This window comes from Onychostoma macrolepis, chromosome 02, assembly GCF_012432095.1.
Source record: "Onychostoma macrolepis isolate SWU-2019 chromosome 02, ASM1243209v1, whole genome shotgun sequence".
Taxonomy (NCBI): Eukaryota; Metazoa; Chordata; class Actinopteri; order Cypriniformes; family Cyprinidae; genus Onychostoma; species Onychostoma macrolepis.
This window is the reverse complement of record NC_081156.1, coordinates 27,988,355-28,008,986: the sequence shown is the minus strand read 5'-3', so window position 1 is coordinate 28,008,986 and position 20,632 is coordinate 27,988,355. Positions and strand designations below refer to the sequence as shown.

At 36.1% G+C, this 20,632-nt stretch overlaps 1 protein-coding gene across 4 annotated transcripts in view; it reads left to right on the top strand.

Annotated features, from left to right (window-relative positions):
• The first annotated feature begins 141 nt into the window (after window positions 1-141).
• kirrel1b (kirre like nephrin family adhesion molecule 1b) overlaps window positions 142-20,632 on the top strand; it is a 49,033-nt gene continuing 28,542 nt past the window's right edge. For 2 of the 4 annotated variants that reach the window (XM_058761947.1, XM_058761928.1), the window contains exon 1: window positions 142-408. In XM_058761947.1, the coding sequence (XP_058617930.1) occupies window positions 351-408 (58 nt within the window). In that variant the 5' untranslated portion in view covers window positions 142-350. The remainder of the gene's footprint in view (window positions 409-20,632) is intronic. The other 2 variants (XM_058761937.1, XM_058761921.1) reach the window with 1 other exon arrangement.

The following is a 20,632-nucleotide window of genomic DNA, read 5'->3' as shown; positions in this document are numbered from 1 at the left end:
TGTGATCTCACGAGCTATGACATTGAACAGCGTGTAAGGACGACAAACGCAATGAGAGAGAGAGAGCGAGAGAGAGAGAGAGAGAGAGCGAGCTCCATCGGCGCAGTACCGAGCGATTCCTCCGGTGATCTCAGAGCGCTGCGTCTCTCCTCAACAATCAAAAACTGAGATTTGCTGGAAGAAAGAGATTTTCCAGCGCACATCTCGCCCGCTTCTGCTGAGGAGAAAAGAAACGCGCTGAATGAATGAACGCAGACCGAATGACATTCCCAGCACCGGTTCTCGGGGTTTCACAGTCCAGCCTGAAGAAGATGAATTGATGGTGTGTTTTCTGAGTGACAGAGGCGCAGATGGGCTTCAGCATGACTTGCCTCTGGATTTTAACTTTGGCCATCAGTGTTCACAGAGGTAAGACACGAGCCGCCTTCACAAGGAGCCACATGACTCCGTTCAATGTGTCTGTCTCTCTGTCACAGCGGAAGGTGTTTTAACTTTGTTACTATGGTAACGCTATAGGTTAAATAGCGCTTTGTTGTATGATCTCATGTGATGGTTTTTAAATAGCAGGTTTTGGAGAGTATCACCCTCTGGTGACCTTATGCGCGTGTGTAAATTATTTTAAATGCTGATCTTTTTTTTTTTTTTTTAGGAAATCTCAATTTTATAGTCTCAATATATTTCCTTTTTATTGCTGTTATTAATGGCAGCTTGCAGGATTATGTTCGCACCTCTGATCCGCCGCCGTGCGCCTCGCGCTTTGTAGTTCAGGGTCTCGTGCCTTCCGTCTTGCTCGCGTGCGCGTGAAGGTGCAGTGAAAAACCGTTATCCGCGGGACTCACCGATGACGGCGGTATTTGACTGGGAAGAGGTCCGCGGACGAACGTGACTGTAGTGTAAAGTGTAATAGTGAATGTGAATATGAATGAAAGGTGGGCTCCGCTTTGCCGCCAAGAATGATTGACAAAAAAAAAAAAAAAACGTGTTGCTATGTAATTGTGTGTGTGTGTGTGTACATATATATAGCCTACACACACGTTACAGTTAGCCAATATATATATATATATATATATATATATATATATATTAGCCTATATAGGATTTTAAAATAATTAAAGTAATCTTATGTTTTAATAGCTACATGCATTTAAATATGCAAGAACCTTATATATGTGTAACACACATGTAAGACAACGCACGTAATTCTAATGGTAAAATATTTTAAAATGTTATTAGAAGTGAATATTATGAATCACCTTATAAATTATGGAAAAATTACATATTGTAGAAATAATATGTTATTAGTAAGTGAAAAGTGTGAATTGTTTTATAGAGTATGGAGAAAGGGGCATTCCCAAAATTCCCTGCAGGAACACATTTCTTTATAAAGTAAGAAGTGATAATAATTAAGTAATAATTTAAGTAAAAATTAAGTAAATAAAAATGTATTATAAAAAGATATTTATGATTATTTATTAGTTTATTTTAGACTGATTGACTGTTGTATGTTGCTTTTTTATATTATTTAGCTACTATATATATAGCATTATTTCAGTGTTTGTTATTCTGTTGGCATTTTGTCTTTTGCTCCATGTATTTCATTATTTATGACAGTTGCTGGCCAATTTTGAAAAACATTAAGTCATCATGTTACCTTCTATTACCTTGCTATCAGAAGAACATATATAATTTGAAGGGAAACTAGATTAATTTTGAAATCGCTATTAGACATAGATCACTAGGGTCCCCGGGGCCTCAAATATAAAGACAGCAAATTCAGTCTCAACAGAACATTAGAGATAATAATAACACAACCATTTTGAGCTTCTTACTTCAACCGGTGTGTCTGCAAATATCTGTGGATGTGTAGGTGAAGATCAGAGAGTGTGTTCTCTCAGATCTGATACTTGTTAGCAGATTTTCATGTGAAGATGGTGGTATAGAGAGAGACACACACAGAGAGAGAGAGAGAGAGGTGATGAAAGAAAGAGATTGAGGGAGGTGAGACCTGTTTGCAGGAAGTGTCAGCAACTTTCTCTGAAGGAGGGATTCAGAGAAGAGAAAGAGAGAGGGAGAGTGATGGATTGATTGAGAGTGAGAGCACCGAGTGACACAGACATGTTGTGATGGAGGGATAGCATGATGGAGAGATAAAGAGACAGGCCCGACTCAATCTGTCAAGGGAAGGAATGCAAAGGGAGGGAAAGAAAAAACTGAGGGAGGACAGATGAGAAAATGATGTTATTTTTTAATTAGTCTGCAGTATTATGTGTTTAACATTCCTAGTGTGATCTGGAGAGCCCTTGTGTAAACATACCGTGACCACATGACCACACTTTACAGAAGAAAAACGCTGACCTTTTTAGATCTTTGACATTCTTTGTTGCTTTTGATGTTCTTTTCAGTGTGTCGTGATGTGAAAACATTTGGTCTTATTCAAGAAAAAAGAACAGAATGAACTTTCTAGATCGTTCATGAATCCATTTTTACATAAACTGTCCCTTTGAATTGAATGAAACAAATTCCATATGAATGATGTTACATACAATTTACACACAAGCACAATTTGTATCCATTCACTAATGAAATAGCAGAATCAGAGTTCATTTAAATTATTTGTAATAATTTAGCTTTAGTGTTTTTAGTCGTCACATTTTTTCACAATACACATGATTTCAAAGCAGCTTTGCAGAAATTCATGATGTTAATGTTTATATCTGAACATCTTCATGCTTTATAGTTGCATTTAGCACATTAAATTAGCGTTTTGCGATTATACAAGCAATCAATATGCTATATAATATAGCTTGTGAGTCTATGTATATGGATAAAAGTATATATATATATATATATATATATATATATATATATATATATATATATATATATATATATATATATATATATATATAACCAGCTTTGTATAATGAGCTGAATAGTACATTTTGCAACAATATAAATAATCAGACAGTAAATGTACTGTTCAGCATGTGTATACATATCCAACATATTCAGTATAAATAAGCACATAACCAATGTTTAGCAGCCCTTTATTTGTTCCTTTTTCTTTTTTGAAGCATCTGTTTACATCCCAAGAACCCTAAAGTTCCTGTTAATCAGGGGTGGATCTACACCTGTAATTAACTTCAGTTGAGTTTCACCTTCAGTTCATCCACTATTATTTTCATTCACATATGATCCAAATTGCCTTGAAACATGCAATGACTGCTGCAGTGTTGTGCACCCGTGCTTGTGTTTGTGGAAAGTGTGTGATTTGCATATTTGACAAACACAATCAGAGCTGGTAGATTTCTGTCACACAACTCCATCATACAGAGAACGAAAGAGATATGCAGTTAAAGTGCAAGTTTGGGGGATTGTTTATAGTTAACCCAGAAATGAAGATTCTGTCATCATTTACTCACCCTCAAGCTTTTCCAACCCTGTGTGAGTTTCTTTCTTCTGTTGAACACAAAAGAAGATATTTTGAAGAATGTGGGTAGGGCCCATCATCTGTTTGGTATGGAAGCCAGTTTCTGCCGCTGAATAAAAAATAAAAAAGGTTATTGTGTCTTTTTATCTCACAATTCGGACTTTTTTTCACAGAATTGTTAGATAAAAACTCGCAATTCGGAAATTACGTGACCCTTCTGCGGCAATGCAAGCATAGTCCTTCGCTCTGCTCACTTTGTCAGAAATTATATATATATATATATATATATATATATATATATATATATATATATATATATATATATCCTGTCAGTAAATTTTGAACCACTCTTTATTTAGCTCACTATGAGTGCCCCAGCAGTCAAGGACAGCTGGAAAAGAGAGAGTGGACAAATGCCAATAAAGAAAAAATTCAAAGATTCCACCATCTCCAGAGAGGATCTCGACGCTGCTATAGCTAACGGTATCAAGCTAGCGCTTAAAGAGCAACAAAGTACTCTCGATTCAGAAGTGGCTTCGACTGTAAGAGACGCAATAGACTCTGTACTGACCCCAGCACTCCGTGATCTACATTTGGATATACAACGACCAACGATTCTATAAAAGAGCTAAAAGCAGAAGTTGAAAAGCTAGCCATTGCGGCGAAACAGACACGTGACCGGGTCGATTCCATTCAAGCAGCTGCATGTGAGGATAGGAGGACAGTCACAAACTTAAGAAATCAGCTGGAGCAACTCACCAAAAAAATTACGAACACTGAAGATAGGAGCAGGAGAAGTAACGTACGACTGGTGGGGTTGCCGGAGGGGGCGGAGGGCTCTGATGCAGCTGGCTTCCTTAGAGCTAATCTTTCCAAGTGGATCCCTTCCCTGAAAGGCTGTGACATCGAGATTGACCGGGTCCATCGCGTGTATGACGGAAGGACAAACTCTGATCGGCCGTATACTGTCATCTTCCGTGTACTAAGGTGGCATGACAGATCGGCGATTCTGAAGGGTGCTTGGCAGGCAGACTTTAGTCTATCCACAACTACCAAGAGAAAGACCTTCAATCCAGTCTTGAAGAAGATGACAACACTTGGTCTCCAGCCCTTCTTCACCTATCCGGCGGTAATTAAACTATGGCAAAAAGGGGAGCAGATGATGTTCGACTCTCCTCAATAGGCGGAGGGTTTTGTTGCTTCACTGTCACGTATTCTGCAGCGCTACAAAGCAGCGGGAAGGCGTTGGCTACCATCTCCATCCTCTCAGCTCGACGATAGAAAATTAACGATGAGGTCTGAGGTGATCCTAACTGCCCTGAAGAGGACAATAACAAGATGGCCATGGACACTTGTTCATTTCTTTTTGGAATCTTGCCCCTGCCCTGTACATTCGTCCGCTGATTGGTAAATAATAATGATTTATTTTCTTTATTTTTCTTTATTATTATTATTATTCTTCGGGCTGATGGAGAGCAGGTTCAATCACTACGCTTTTGGCTCAGTGGGCCTTTTGGGGACATGTCTTGCGTTGAAGTGGACTGGTCACGCATCAGCATTTGTTTCTGTTGTTTATGCAGACCTACACTCTCGGTAATGTGCGGTCTGCTTTGGTTTTTATACACAGTTGTTTGTCGTTCCATGTTTTTGCTTTTTTTCTATGCCCTTCAACAGACATCAATACTTTTATTTATTCTGCTTTTCTTTTAAAAGAACTATGAATCTAGGTGGATTGGTATCCAGGATACATACTAATGTTTACATGTCACTGGCAGTATGGCATTGCTTTTGTTTCTCTTCATTTAGACAGAATCTTGGTATTGCGAGCACACAATGCATGTTCTGAATATCTTATCATTGAATGTGAATGACCTAAATTCTCCTATTAAGCTTTCCCGGATATTAGAATATTTGCACCGTAAATCGATTTCCTGTGCCCTGATACAAGAGTCTCAGTTAAAACAATGCGATGTGGCACGTTTTCAAAACAAGTATTACAAACTGGCAGCCTTCTCTTGTGCTCGTAATAAAACTAAGGGAATGCTTATCTTAGTCAATAGGAAGTTACATTTAACTATTGAACATACCGGGAATGATGATGAAGGTAGATTTGTTTTTATACGCTGTAAAATACATAATGACAGGTTAGCACTGGTCTCCATTTACTGCCTGAATGAGGCAGACAGTGCATTTTTCATGAATATTTCCAATATATTACTTGAGCAGATGGATTGTCCTTTAGTGATGGGTGGTGATTTTAATGCTGTTTTAAATCCTGCACTGGATAAATCTCACCCTGATACTACAGCTAACCCATCCTCTAAGTTATTTAATAAATTTATCACTGAGCTTAATGTAATCGATCTTTAGAGAATCCACAATACTACATCTAAGAACGTCTGATGGGAGGACCTTTCAAATTTTGTAACAACACACCCTTATGGCACAACTTTAATTTTTTATGTTGAAATCGGACATTTGTCCAGCCCTCTTGGTCTACATTGGGCAGAAACACATGCGGTGACTTATATGATAATCAGGGACTCTGCTCACATCATGAACTAAGAACTAAGTTTTTTTTACCAGCATCATCATATTTTGTCTTTTTTCAGTTACGTTCTGCTCTCAAGGCCTATGGAGTTCCCTGGGCATTCCCTATTTCCTCTCATCCTATATGGGATTGGATCACACCACCCTCTGGTCGGCCATCTGTTTCTTTAATATAGTAAACTTAATGATCACACTGCAAAGTCTCTTTCTATTAAATCTATCTGGAATCGTGAATTAACAGATTTTGATTCATCGGTCGACTGGGAGAGGGTGTGGTCTAATCTAATCTTAACTTCTAAAAACTTGGCTCATCGTCTTATACATTTCAAAGTCATCCATTGAGCATACATAACTCCTTACAAGAGGTTTAAAATGAAACTGCAGTCGACCTATAACTGTCATGTCTGTGGCACTGTATCAGCAGCAGTGTTAATTTCGTGGACCAAGACGATGACGAAAAATATTCGTCAACGAACCTTTTTTCTGTGATTCCGTGATGCCACCACAGATTCGGGGGTTAATTAAGTCCGTGGTCATTACACGGAATTCTGTGAGATCATGTTGGTGACTAAGATGAGACGTTGACAAGCTAAAATTAATATCTGATGATAAAAACTATGACGAAATTTATGCTGCGTCTTCATTAACAAGACAAGATGGGACTAAAATGTTATTTTAAATGTTATTATAAATTCAAAATACATCCTATAGGCTAAGTTAACTGTCTTGTCTTTCAAAATGTGCATCTCTGTCATTGGATTACAATGGGATGAGGAGCGTTTGTATCTAGTCTCAGTATGGCAGCCGCAGTGGACGGATGGGCTATCAAAACGCGAACTAGCCGAAGGGTTAGGGATAGGGCGACCAGACGTCCCGTTTTTCCCAGGAGTCACAATTCGTTGTCGATTAATTTAAAGGGGTGGTTTACTGCTTTTTTTCTTTGCTTGATTGTGTTTATGGGGTGCAATATAACATGTCTTCGTGTTTCGTTTGTTAAAAAACGCCTTATTTTTCATATACTTCACCTTTATTGTAAGCCGCTGTCTCCTCTGTCATTTGAACGACCGGTTGACTTCCTGATTCTATGAAACCACTCCCTCAGAAACAGGCAATGGGCTCAGATTGGTTAGTTGGGCCGGTGTGTTGTGATTGGCTAAACTGCTTACTGCACATTGTCCGGAAACTTCACGCCCATTACCTTCACGGGCGACAGTCGCATGTGCTCCGGTCAAATGTAAATAATGGTGTCAATATTGCCATATCAGTTTGAGCCAGAATCAGACCCAGAAAGCGGTAATGAAGAGAGTCAAGCAGAACTTCCGCAAGCACGGCTCTTACAAACGTTTCTGAATGGAAGTTTGCTGTTATGATTACATATAATTTTTTGAAGTTTGTACACGTTTGTCTTATACACACAAAATAGCATCGAACTAACTGGCTACTATAACCAAACAGCGTTGGCTTGTGTTTATGTTCTTGATCAAATCGAAAAATTACGTCATAAAGTATACATGGAAAATACATTTACAAAATTAGTACATAATTACAAATTTGGGTCCAAAATGTTTGTACGCGTTTGTCATAGACACACAAAATAGCATTTAACTAACTGGCTAAAGCCAGCGTTGGCATTTGTTTACGTCCTTGATAAAACTAAAACATTACGTCTGAAATTATACATGCAAATACATTTAAAATGATGAAATCTTACTTACAGGTTGTGGCCCAACAACCGCTGCCTCTGTTTTTAAAGTTGGAACTGCTCCATGTTTTAGTAATAGTTTCTGTGTGAATCCAGCATTGAACTCGTGTAGATTCTGGAAGCTGTCTTCCATAAAATGCACAGCACAGAGAGCTAAATTAGGATTGTAATTGTCAGGAACATAATCAAACATAAATTTTAACCATTGCTGACGAACTACAGCGTCCGTAGGAAGCCCGAACACAGAAGACCTGACAGCTGGGTGAAAATAACACCGTTTCAACGGCATGGCTACAACTCTCGACTATAACTCTTCCTCTTCGACAAAGCTGCAGAACATGGCCTTGCCCCCTCTTTTGCATGTTCTGGAGGGAGGGGTTGATGCAAATTTATGGGTTATTTACGTATGCAACCCGGGAAGTATCTCGTTGTAGTCCCATATGAGTCGTTTTTGTAGGCATTAAACTTCCTGATTTTTAAAAGACTCCGTTGAACTTACGTTGAACTTTCAGCGCAGCAACTTTGCAGATACTGTTCATGCACCAACAGCAACATTACACACTATTTAAAATGAAAAAAGTGAAATCGCAGTAAACCACCCCTTTAAAGTTAGTGAAGGCGGGATAGGCGGAATCGCGCTGATAGAAGTGCTCTCTCTCGCGCACGCTCCACTTCTTTAGTCTCATACAGCGCGCGATCAGTTCTCAGCTCTCAAATACACACACAGCAATCCAAATGTCTATCGTGTAGAATCAGAGTATCTCACATAAATACAGTCAGTTATGGCTTAAGTGAGCGTAAAAAGGTGGGTGAATGTGTCAGTATTACATGCATGCCTTCCGTTTTAAAGGGACAGCATTCCTAATTATCCGTGTCATAAATTTTAACCAACAAAAGATGTTAAATAAATGTATACTTAAGCAAAGCTACTGTATCTGAAAAATGAGTTTAATTTGTATCTCTACCAATTTTTTAAAATTTATTCCAGTTTTTCCAAATTCAATCCTTGATTCAAATTTCTCATAAGCTTAATTGATTTGGTCTAAAGAGAGAAGAATTGATGCCCATTTTTATTTGAATACTACATATAAAATAGCTACCAAAATAAATGTTGTTAACTGCACTTTGACTAAAAGTTGACAAAAATACAATGACTTTTTGTCGACTAAAACTATGAAAGACTCAATTGACTAAAATGTGACTAAGACTATCAAGCATTTTCGTCTCAAGATAAAGACTAAGACTAAATCAAAAATGCCTGCCAAAATTAACACTGATCAGCAGGTACTTTTCTCCACATGTTTTGGGAATATTCAATTGTTGTCGGTCTCTCATGTGGATTCTGTTTTGTCCATGAAATGGTGTGTCTGTTGGTTCCCCCCTCCCTGTTGTTTGTTTGTGTGGATGTTGTTTTGTTGATTTAAAAAAAAATGTAAAAAAAAGTTGATCACAAAAAAAAAAAACATTGCGATTTATAAAGTCACAGTTGCGTGATATAAACTCGCAATTGCGACTTAAATTCCAATTTAGGGGGACTGATATGTTCTCAGAATTTCGAGTTTATATCTCACAATTCTGACTTCATGTCTCGCAATTGCAAGATTATATCACGCAATTATGAGAAAAAGTCAGAATTGTGAGATAAAAAGTCGCAATAACCTTTTTTATTTTTTATTCAGTGGCAGAAACGGGCTTCCATAGTTTGGTTACCCACATTCTTCAAATATCTTTTTTTAATGTTCAACAGAAGAAAGAAACTCATACAGGTTTGGAAAAGACTTGAGGGTGAGTAAATGATGACAGAATCTTTGGGTGAACTGTCCCTTTAAGTGTACTAATAACTATTAACATTAATAATGGCAATATTCTAAATTTATTGCATTTTATTTATTATTTAATTTCCCCAAATCTGTACACTTTAACTGGTACAAATAAATAAAATCCTTATTTTACATTAAAATTATTTTATTTCAGTTAGTTTTCATTTAGTTAATCTTGATGTACTTAGCTAAGATAAATTAAAATTAATAAAAATAAATAAAAAGTATATATACATATTTGTAAAATAATAATACAAATGACAACACAAAATTACTAAAAAATACACAATTAAAAGAAAACAGAATTATAAAAATAAAAGCTAATTCAAAATATTAATAAAAGCTAATAAAGTATCTTAATGGTACTAAAATAACACTGACTTGTACACACTGTATGTTTGATGCCTGATGTTACAACTCTATTTCAAAGAATATAGAAAAGTTTGATTAACATTTATAAGTTTTCCAACCTGATTGTAACAGGCTATTTTAGTCCCAAGCAACTGTACATGTGCAGTTTTCTCATTCAAAGACCAGTGGCATTCTAATCTAACAGCATCTAGAAGACACACATTTACAGGAATGTTTCCCTGCACTTTGTAATAAGGCAGTAGATGAACATTTATTTTGTATGACACTTACACCAATGTGAGACAGTGAGAGAAACGTTGATGCATTGCATTTGATATTTTTAGCTACGCAAGTCTGTTTAATTACTTGGGAAACTAGTGAGCATTACATTTAGTTGGCAGGTGGACCAAACAGCATTAGCAGTGTTTTCTTGTAACAACTAGAGTGATGTCGTCTCCAAATGCCTGGATGTCTATTTATAAAGAGCCGATTGCTTTGCATAGTATATTATTATTAGTGCACCATGTTGCTCGACACACTTGCAATAGTTGTTTATATATAGTCATTTGTGCCTGGACTGGTATAAACATGCATGTGTTTAATACAGGAGCAGACAGTCGTTAATTTCAGCGCAGAGATGATCATCAGGAAACATCTCATTTATATGCTAGAAGCCGATGCTGGTGTAGAAGAAATATCAGTCCCAGATCTGTCTGGGCTAGAGATCTCTCCAGTGGGTTACCAGTAGGCAGCAGTAATTTTGTTAGATGAATAACTGGGGCACAGGTGTGAAGACATACGTGCACGTTTGGACAAGAATGAGACTTTGTGGATACAGGAGGAGACCGGGAATACAGGTGTATATGCAAAGGCACACATGTACACACATTTGAACCTATTTTTAAACTGTAACCATGAGAACATCTAGTAATGGTATTATTCGAAGGGACAATCTTATATATAAAGACTGGGGCAAGTTGTCACAGGTAACTATAAGGTTTTGTGTCACAACTTAAACAAATTTAAACAAATTTTCTTTAGTATTGGTTTTGTATGTTGTTTTAAAAATTGTTGCTGTTTTACAATTTTAACTAGATTTTTTGTGTATGATTTTTTAGTTAACTAAAACTACAACCATAAAAATTGTCACTTGAAATAAATGTTAACTGAAATAAAATAAAATCAAAAAAAAAGTAACATATTACAATAAGGTTCCGTTTGTTAACATTAGTTAACACGAACTAACAATAAAAAATGCACTTTACTTAAAGGCTTTATGTATAATACATTATAAAGGGTTATTAAAGGGTATAATACATTGTAATTAGTCATCATGTGTAATACATTATATCTTGTGGTAAATAATTATAAACAAATTTAAAATGCATAGTGTAACAATGAATTGATAATGTATTAACTTTGGTTACAATTATTAATGTGATTGTACAATGCATTATAAGGTGCATTACAAGGCATAATTAATGCATTAAAACTATTTTTATAATGCATTATACATAAAGGCTTTAAATAAAGTGTTACCAAAAAAAAAAAAAAAACTAAATTACAATAGTATCTCGCTGATGCTAAAATAACACTGGCATAATTTTGGTAGGCCAAGACATGCGTAATATATTATGTATTGTGATATTCCATATTTTTTTAGTTTCATATTTCCTTAATAGTTTACATTATTGCTGAAAAAATATTACATGCATTTGAAATACAAATATATATTTGGTGACTTTTTAGCTAATATTTTCTTTTTTTTATTATTTATTTTTAATAAATATCAGGTTCTCATTGTGACAAAATGCCCCATATATTGTAACATCATGGGTCACAAAAGGTAGATGTGTTTTTTTTTTCTTTCTTTCTTAATTAAGACAAAAAGGTGAGACTTTCAATACTAGATGTATTCCAGAAATAAAAAGAGTGACAACTTGCCCTGGTTTCCCTTATATAAAAAATTACCCCGAAACTGATGCAATATAGATTTTGAATTGCACCCTACAGCATGTGCTCTCAGTGCCCACAGTCTCAACACTGGGCTTTAACAGCTAATTGGCCTTAATTGGTATAATAGATGTGCATGAACCTACTTGAACTTGAATAGAAACTATGTTTGCACTAGATCTGGAATCAACATTCATTGGTATGTCTGAACAATCATTTTACTATTGTTTGTGATGATGTCATTAGTGATGCTTTGTTGTTAGCATGTGAATGTATATATATATATATATATGTGAGAGCACTGCAGTTATCACTGAGGAGGAGAGCGGGAGGCATGAAGGGGGAAATATTTTTTTTGTGCCATCTCTTTTTTTAAATAAATCTGTTACTATAGCAACCCTGGAAGCAGAGGCAGAGAGGGAGGGAGATGGGGTGAAGTGGGGGAGTGCGAGAGACCTGGTAACCATAGCAACTCACAAAGGGACTGGCAGAAACTTACAGAAATATATGAGACGTTATAGGTTGGGAGGGAGAGGAAGAGAAAAAAGAGAGCAAACGAGGTGAGAACCATCTCAGGGAGGGACAAGAGCTAAGTGGACGGAACAAAATACCTCAGCCAATCAGAAGCTGACCTTCGTCACCATTGCCCAATCAGATGGCTGCTAGAACACAAAGCACCTTTCATGCACAAGACTGCGGACCGTAGTAAAACATGACAAATGGAGAATGAATGTGCATTGGATGATGCAGAAACAGCAATGCTCACCCAAAATGAATGAATAAATGTGCACACTGCACACGCACATACATTAACATATTAAAAGGGTTTGATTATTAGACATAAAGCAATAAGAGGAGGAGTATATGAAATATATGTTCATTCTCAGGTAAAAATAATGATAAGACTTTACTAAAGCCTTTATGTATAATGCATTATAAAAGTAGATTTTATGTATTATAATGCATCTTATAATGCATTGTACAATCACATGAATAATTGTAACCACAGTTAAAACATTATAACACTTATTAATTCACTGTTACACTATGCATTTTAAATTTGGTTATAATTATTTACAATAAGATATAATGTATTACAACGCACATTATGAATAATTGCAATGCATTATACCCTTTAATGACCCTTTATAATGCATTATACACAAAGGCTTTAAGTAAAGTGTTACCAAAATAATATTTACATTATGAATTAAACAGCAGGTGAGTGTTTCACAAAGCACCAGGTTTTCCATCTAGTGCATTTTTTGGTTTTAGTTTGTTTACTGCTCGCCTCAAGGTGATCTTTGACATGGTTTGTGCATTTGACATTTGGCATTGACATGTTTAAATGGAACCTGGCAATGCGGGCCCCCTAAAACAAACTTAAATCCTGCGCAAAAGTGCTTCCTTTGTTCTGGTTCTGCTCATTCTTTATAATCTTACAATGTGAACCAAATGGAGGCCAAATGTAAAAATCTGAGCTTTTTACTAATGTCATCATAATCGTCATTCATACATACAGTCATGGCCAAAAATATTGGCACCCTTGCAATTCTGTCAGAAAATGCAACCCTTCTTTCTAAAAACTGTTGCAGTTGCAAATGTTTTGGTACTCACGTTTGTTGTTGTTGTTGTTGTTGTTTGCATTGGAACAACACAACACACAAAAAAAAAAAAAACAGAGAAGAAAAGTCAAATCTGAGACAATTCCACACAGAACCCAAAAAATGCACTGGACAAAATTATTGGCACCCTTAACTTAACATTTGGTATAACCCCTTTTGGAAAAAATAACTGAAATCAATCGCTTCCTGTAACCATGAATGAGTTTCTTACACCTCTCTACTGGAATTTTGGACCACTCTTCTTTTGCAAGTTTTGCAATCTTTTGCAGATTTGAAGGATGCCTTCTCCCAACTGCTGTTTTGAGATCTATGGGATTCAGATCTGGACTCATTGCTGGCCATTTCAGAACTCTCCAGCGCTTTGTTTGTAGCCATTTCTGAGTGCTTTTTGAAGTGTGTCTCGGGTCATTGTCCTGCTGGAAGACCCATGATCTCTAGTGGAGATGCCGCTTTCTGACACTGGCCACTATGTAATTCTTTGGTAATCATCAGATTTCATGATACCGTTCACACAGTCAAGGCATCCAGTGCCAGAAGCAGCAAAGCAACCCCAAAACATCTTTGAACCTCCACCATGTTTGACTGTATGGGACTGTGTTCTTTTCTTTTTCTGTAAACAGTGCCATATGTCCTTTACCAAAAAGCTCTACTTTTGTCTCATCTGTCCACAGTACGTTCTCCCAGAAGGATTGTGGTTTTGTCACATAAGTTTTGGCAAACTCCAGTCTCCTGGGTCTCCTACCATAGCGTCCCTTTTCATTCAGATGGCGACGGATAGTGCGAGCTGACCGATATTTTTAGCCATGACTGTACATACATACATACATATGTACATACGTACGTACATACATACATAATAATCATAAAAAACAACCTTAAACTGAAAAATATGTATTTCAGTGATCCATGACCCACTTCCAAAATTTCTTAGAAATAGTATTTTTAGCAGAAACATCATTCTTTGCTTTCATAAATTCAGTTTTATATTGTTACCTAAAAAAATCTTTCTTTCTTTCTTATTTGGAATAGACTAGCTGCTAAGTGACCTTTCCATGCAACACTGACATTCTAGAATCTGAAAAAAAGGAAAAAACCCTTCAAACCTTTCATACAATGTGTGATGCATAAAGCTGTAGTGGAGATTCCAGTCTGGTGATGAGTCTGGTCTTGGAATCCAGCCTTGGAATCGATTCCCGAAGCTTGAATCAAAGTCAGAGTTGATTCTTGGTAATAATGGTAACTTAAAGGAATAGTTCACCCAAAAATGAAAATTCTGTCCTTAATTACACACCCTCGTGTCCTTCGTTCATCTTCAGAACACAAATTAAGATGTTTTTGATGAAATCCGAGAGCTTTCTGACCCTGCATAGACATCAACACAACTGATACGTTCAAGGCCCAGAAAGGTAGGAAGGACATCGTTAAAATAGTCCATGTGACATCAGTGGTTCAACCGTAAATTTATGAAGCTACGAGAATCCTTTTTGTGCGCCAAGAAAATAAAAATAATGACTTTATTCAACAATTCTTCTCCTCCGCGTCACCGTCCGCCACCATAAATGAGAGTGCCATGACTTACATGGGTTTGAACTGACCCTTTAATTCTCAAGCTGCTAAAAGAATACTGAAGTTTTATTGAATATGTTTAATATTTGTTTAAATATTTAATATATTGAAGAGTGTCTCTAATTGTGTAGCTGGGTAAATGAACTTTTTTTCTGTTAAGTTTAGTCCCAATAATTTAATTCTGGCATAGTTTTTTTTTTTTTTTTCGTATTGTTTTTTTAAAATGTCAGTGTCGAATGGCATATGGTTTTGCTCCTAGAAGACAGTTTGTTGGATAGTTAGTCATCTAAAGTGATTTGCAGTAAATGCAACCCTCCCACAGCAGCTCGGGGGTTAAGTTTGTAGCTCAAGGGCGGAAAAGATAGACTCGGATTAATCACAGTGTTTGGGTCATCTCTATTTGTAACTGAACTTGCAACCTTTAGGGCAGCAGTCCAGATCCTTTGGCATTTGGCTAAAGGATTCCCAGAATGCTTCAAATGACAGTGAAGAATTACACAGTCCAAACTTTAACTTGTAAAATCAGTATACATTGTTCTCACAACAGCGCTGGCAATCATGGGAAGCCGAGGATTTTGTGCTTACAAAGTCAACAGCTGGTTTTGAGAGCGATTGCTGGCTCCTCTGTTCTTCTTCTGACTGGCTGATTGTTAATAGACTTACATGTGTTTGGCAGACATTTATATCCAAAGCAAATTATATTGCATTCAAGGTATACATTTTGTCAGTTTAGGACTTCCCTGGGGATTGAACCCATTCCCATCGAACTTACTGTACTGTTTGAGCTATAGCAACACTAACGAGTCAAGATATCCTAACTTAAAACACTACTGACTATATTTTTCAGTGCTACTGTATGACAGCATCCATCCATCTATTCTCCAAACCATTTATCATCTGCAGGGTCACGTATTTCTCCAGTAACAAGCAATTTTTTTTTACGTCCCTGTATAAGTCTTACATACAGTATGTGTGTGTGTGTGCGTTTAGAGCTAAATAAATGTATAATTTATTTATTTCATTCATTCATTCACTGTATGTAGAGCTTAAGAATAAATGCATTAATAATAGATGTATTTATTTATTATTTTTATCTATCTATCATTTTTTTATTTTATATTTATTTTCACATCTCTGCATAGATCTTATTTTTATATAAAAATGTTTACTTAAAGGCTGCTTTTTAATCACAACGTTTTCAACAACATTATATATTATATACAATATTTAATTATTTATTGATATATAGAAAGATTAACAAATGAAATAAATAAACTTTAATAATACATTTTAATAATAAATGCATGTATTTAATTCTTTTAGCTACTATTTTATTTTTCTATATACATTTTGTTTATTATTTTTTATTTATAATATTTTAGTCTAAATGTATATTCATATTCATGAAAATCACTAATTGTTTTTGTACCTAAATATACATGTTTATTATAAATCATATACGTGATATTTTAGCAGAAAGAGATGTAGCTTTATTCCTTTTATTTTTCAGACACACACAAACATGCTCTGTCCCTCTGCAGTTTCTCAAGCTCACACACATGCACATGCACTCAATCACTGCTCTTTTCTATGCGCACACATACACACATTAGATTTGCAAATGGAAGCAGCTCTGCTTGAATGAGTGGGTGCACTGGAGAGCTGAGAGGACTGGAATGAGAGAGAGAGAGAGAGAGAGAGAGGGAGAGGGAGAGAAGATAACGAGAGATGTGGTTTCCCTCTTCCTTAATGTGTCTTTTGTGTTTTTAGCCTGTCTGTCTCTCTCAGGATACCCTCCTCTTTAGTTACCATGGCAACGGCATGCTTCCCCCCCTCTACCTTCCTACCCCGCTTTCACACTCACTCGTTTCTCTGTTACCATGCAATGGATCTCCCCATCATGATACCTGTTCATTCCTTCTTTGTATTTTCTGCTCCATTCTAAGAGGTTGCATCTGTCTGTCATTGTGTTTGTTTGTTGCTATACTTAAAGGCTTGTCGTTTGTCTGTCCCCTTGTCTCTTTGAATTAATTTGCTGATTCTCAGTATCACTGATTCTCTCTAAACAGCATCACTAGAGACAGTCTGCACAGGGTGGGCAGCAAGCAGCACGCATATAAAGAGATTTTTGGGGTAATTTTTGCAGACGACAGTTGTTGCTATGGCGACAGAACTTTAGGATTTAGATGGAAGCGGTAGAGGGAAGAATGTGGGAGAATGGATGGAAACAGCGTAAGAGATAACTGGATGTATGGAGAGAGAGAGGGGGAGAGGAGGGTGTGCTGGATTTTCGGGAGACGACCCTCTGCATGTTCTAGTTTTTCGGTGATGCGCTGGCGAGCCGAATATGTCACTCTGCTATACTGCAGCTGCTCTCTCTTTGTCATTCCAATATGTCCACTTGAATTTAGATTTGTAGGGGTAGGTGGGAAAAAAAATCTACACTAGGACACTTCACTAAAAATAATCTAGCTTTTTATATAGAAAACATTAGTGGTCATTGCCTATAGGATACTGTTGTAGGCTATAGGTTACACTCTCAGGAAAAATGGTACAAAAGCTGTCACTGGTACCCTTTCAAACAGTACTAATATGTACCAGATACTAATATATACGCTTTAGGTAAAATATGTACCTTTAAGGTACTAATTTGTGCCATTTAGGGTTAAATAGTGTTCTTACTGGTCCACAAAAAGCCAAACTGGGGGTTTGTGAGGGAACTACAAAGGGTTTGGGAGTTGATGAGCAACTAATAATTAATTAAATCAATAATATATACAAACAATTTAAAGGGGGTGGATAAAATAAATATAATTAAAACACTGACTTATTTAAAAAGATTAAATATTTAATTTCTTTACCTATTTTACATGTGATCATTAACCAACATCAGAGAACCTTAAACATGCAAATTAGCTGTTCAATTATTTAAATATTATACAGTATATAACTTAATATATATAAATCTCAGGGGTACTTCAAGTAAATATTTTAAGTCAAAAGGTTTCGGAGTTCAAAGTTTGGAAATCCATGCTTTATGATATTATTATCTTGCTTGTGTCCCTCCTTATTTATAATTCGGTGACTCGTTTTATTGTCCACCAGGCAAAAATCATAAGTCTTTGAGTATAGTAGCACATATCTCCTTAACAAGCCAGATGATTTGAGGTATCATTCATTTCCATAGAACAAATGGTGTTGCAATTATGTCTGGAACTTTTTTTTCCTTTTTTTAAATTATGGTAACACTTTAGTTTATGGACCAATTCTTACAATTAGCTAGTTGCTTATTAGCATGCGTATTACTAGCAAACTGGCTGTTTGTTGGTACTTATAAAGCACATATTAATGCCTTATTCGGCATGACCATATTTTAGATCCCTTAATCCTACCCCATACCTTACATAACAACTAATAAGCAAATAATAAACAACAAATTAGGAGTTTATTGAGGCAATATATTTTCTCCATATATTTGACTTAAAGGGTCATATGATGCGATTTCTTGTTTTCCTTTTCTTTAGTGTGTTATGTAGCTGTTTGTGCATGTATAAGATCTGCAGAATTACAAAGCTCAAAGTCTCCCACAAGAGGATTTAATAATACGGGCTAATACGACTCACGTCATTAAAACACGCCCTACATGTCTACATCACGATGTGGAAATATTTGCGTAATGCCGCCCAAATGTTCACGCAAAGAAAGAAGGCGTGGTTTCAGTAACCGCAGTAGTGTTGATGCAGCTGTGTCAGAGAGACGCTGTGTGTTTCTATGCGAAAGCAAAAGCACTTTATTTGGCCTTCCAAAAGTAGATGCAATTAGGAATCATTGGTTAAGATTTGTTTACTACAGAACAAGGTTATTTTCGTAAACGAAGACTAAAACTAAGATGAAAACGATTGATGAAAAAACTATTTCGTAAACTGAAATAAAATAAAAATGTCAAAATAATTGAAAAACTTAAATGAAACGAAACTAACAACAGTTATTGAAAAACTAACTGAAATAAAATAAAAATGATCAAAAATAAATAATCTTTTTTTGTAATCTCTCACCCCTTGGCAGAAAAATATATGAGCTGTGTGGCGGTTTCGGGAAATGCCTGTAAATGGCGCATCACGCACATGGGTTATCTGATGGAGAGACGCAAAGCAATTTAAAGCAGAGTCCTGCACAGGTCCTGTTTGGTAAACGTGCACCAGCAGTACTTAACAGAACACCCGACCCGTTATCCGACAGCAGCACTAATTTAATTCTGTACCAGACCAGAACCATATGACATAAAGACCGCGAGTCGCAACCCGAACCGCACCCGCATTAAATCTGTTATATCAGGTAGGCTAAATTATTTATTTTTTCACGTAACACAAGCAATCAAACCAACATTAGGCATTCTAAGTTGGTGCTTTGAAGAAAAACAGACGGGCAGCGCAACATGATAATTAATAGAAAAAAAGATGATAACGCGCATATCCTTTCTGTAAACAATAGCCCAACTTTTGCCTAGCAACTCGTGATCGCTCTGGCTTTCGAACAGATGTGCATAGGCTAAATCACATCATACACACGCTTATAATTCTTCATAAATTAAAATAACATATTCAAATATGAGCCTTTACAGCGATTAATGCGAATAATGCGATTGCCGTTATTATTGAATTTCGTTAGTCCTTTATGAATTATGCTCGGCTGTTCACGGAAAAGTGAACAAGACACGACAGTTACAATATCATGATTATGGTTAAATAAGAAAAAAGACATCTAATATAACCAAATTAGGCTACATTTATTTTCATATTAAATATCTCAGCACACATCATTAGATATGACATTAAGCACAACTTGTGTAGATTAGTAAAAAGGCTTGACTGCTTCCTTTGGTGTATATTTGTATACTTTTACCATCTAATCAATCTCAGCATGCATTAATTTTGTGTCGCTGAACGTTTGCCTCACTATAAGGTTAAATTATGCCTACGTCTTTCTTTGGCCTTCGCTCTGGAAGTGATCTGTTAATTCTGCTAAACTTTAATTAAAACTGAAACTAAACTCTAGCCTATAAAAACTAAATAAAAATGTGTTCACAAAATAAAAACTAAACTAAAACTAACAAAAGCATTCATGAAACTAATAAAAAGTTAAATGAATTTTATAGCAAATTTGAAAATGATATTAAAATAAAATTAATTTTAAAATTCAAAACTATAATAACCTTGCTACAGAACAGCACAACCCAAATGTTCGAATTTGTGCAACGCATTTTATGGACAGCAGTTTTGTGAATCTAGGAGAGTACAAGGCTGGATGTGCACAAAGGCTATTTCGAAAAAAAAAAAAAAAAAATCCGACTTTGATATGACAATATGGCGCTTCTGAATCAGTGACTGTAAGTATGTTTTGTTATTAGTTTAAGTATTTGCTATTGACTGTTCTAATTCGTGTGTGTGTGTGTGTGAGAGGGGAACAGGGTCACATCACAGCGGAGTGAACAGCCCGTCAGAAATCATAGCATGTCAGCTGTCTTAACTGCAAATACATACGAGCATCATCACTGTCTGTCACACGACTCTGTTGCCCTTTCTTGGGGCTTGAACTGATGGTAAAACTAACAACATTATTAACTGTCTTTATATTT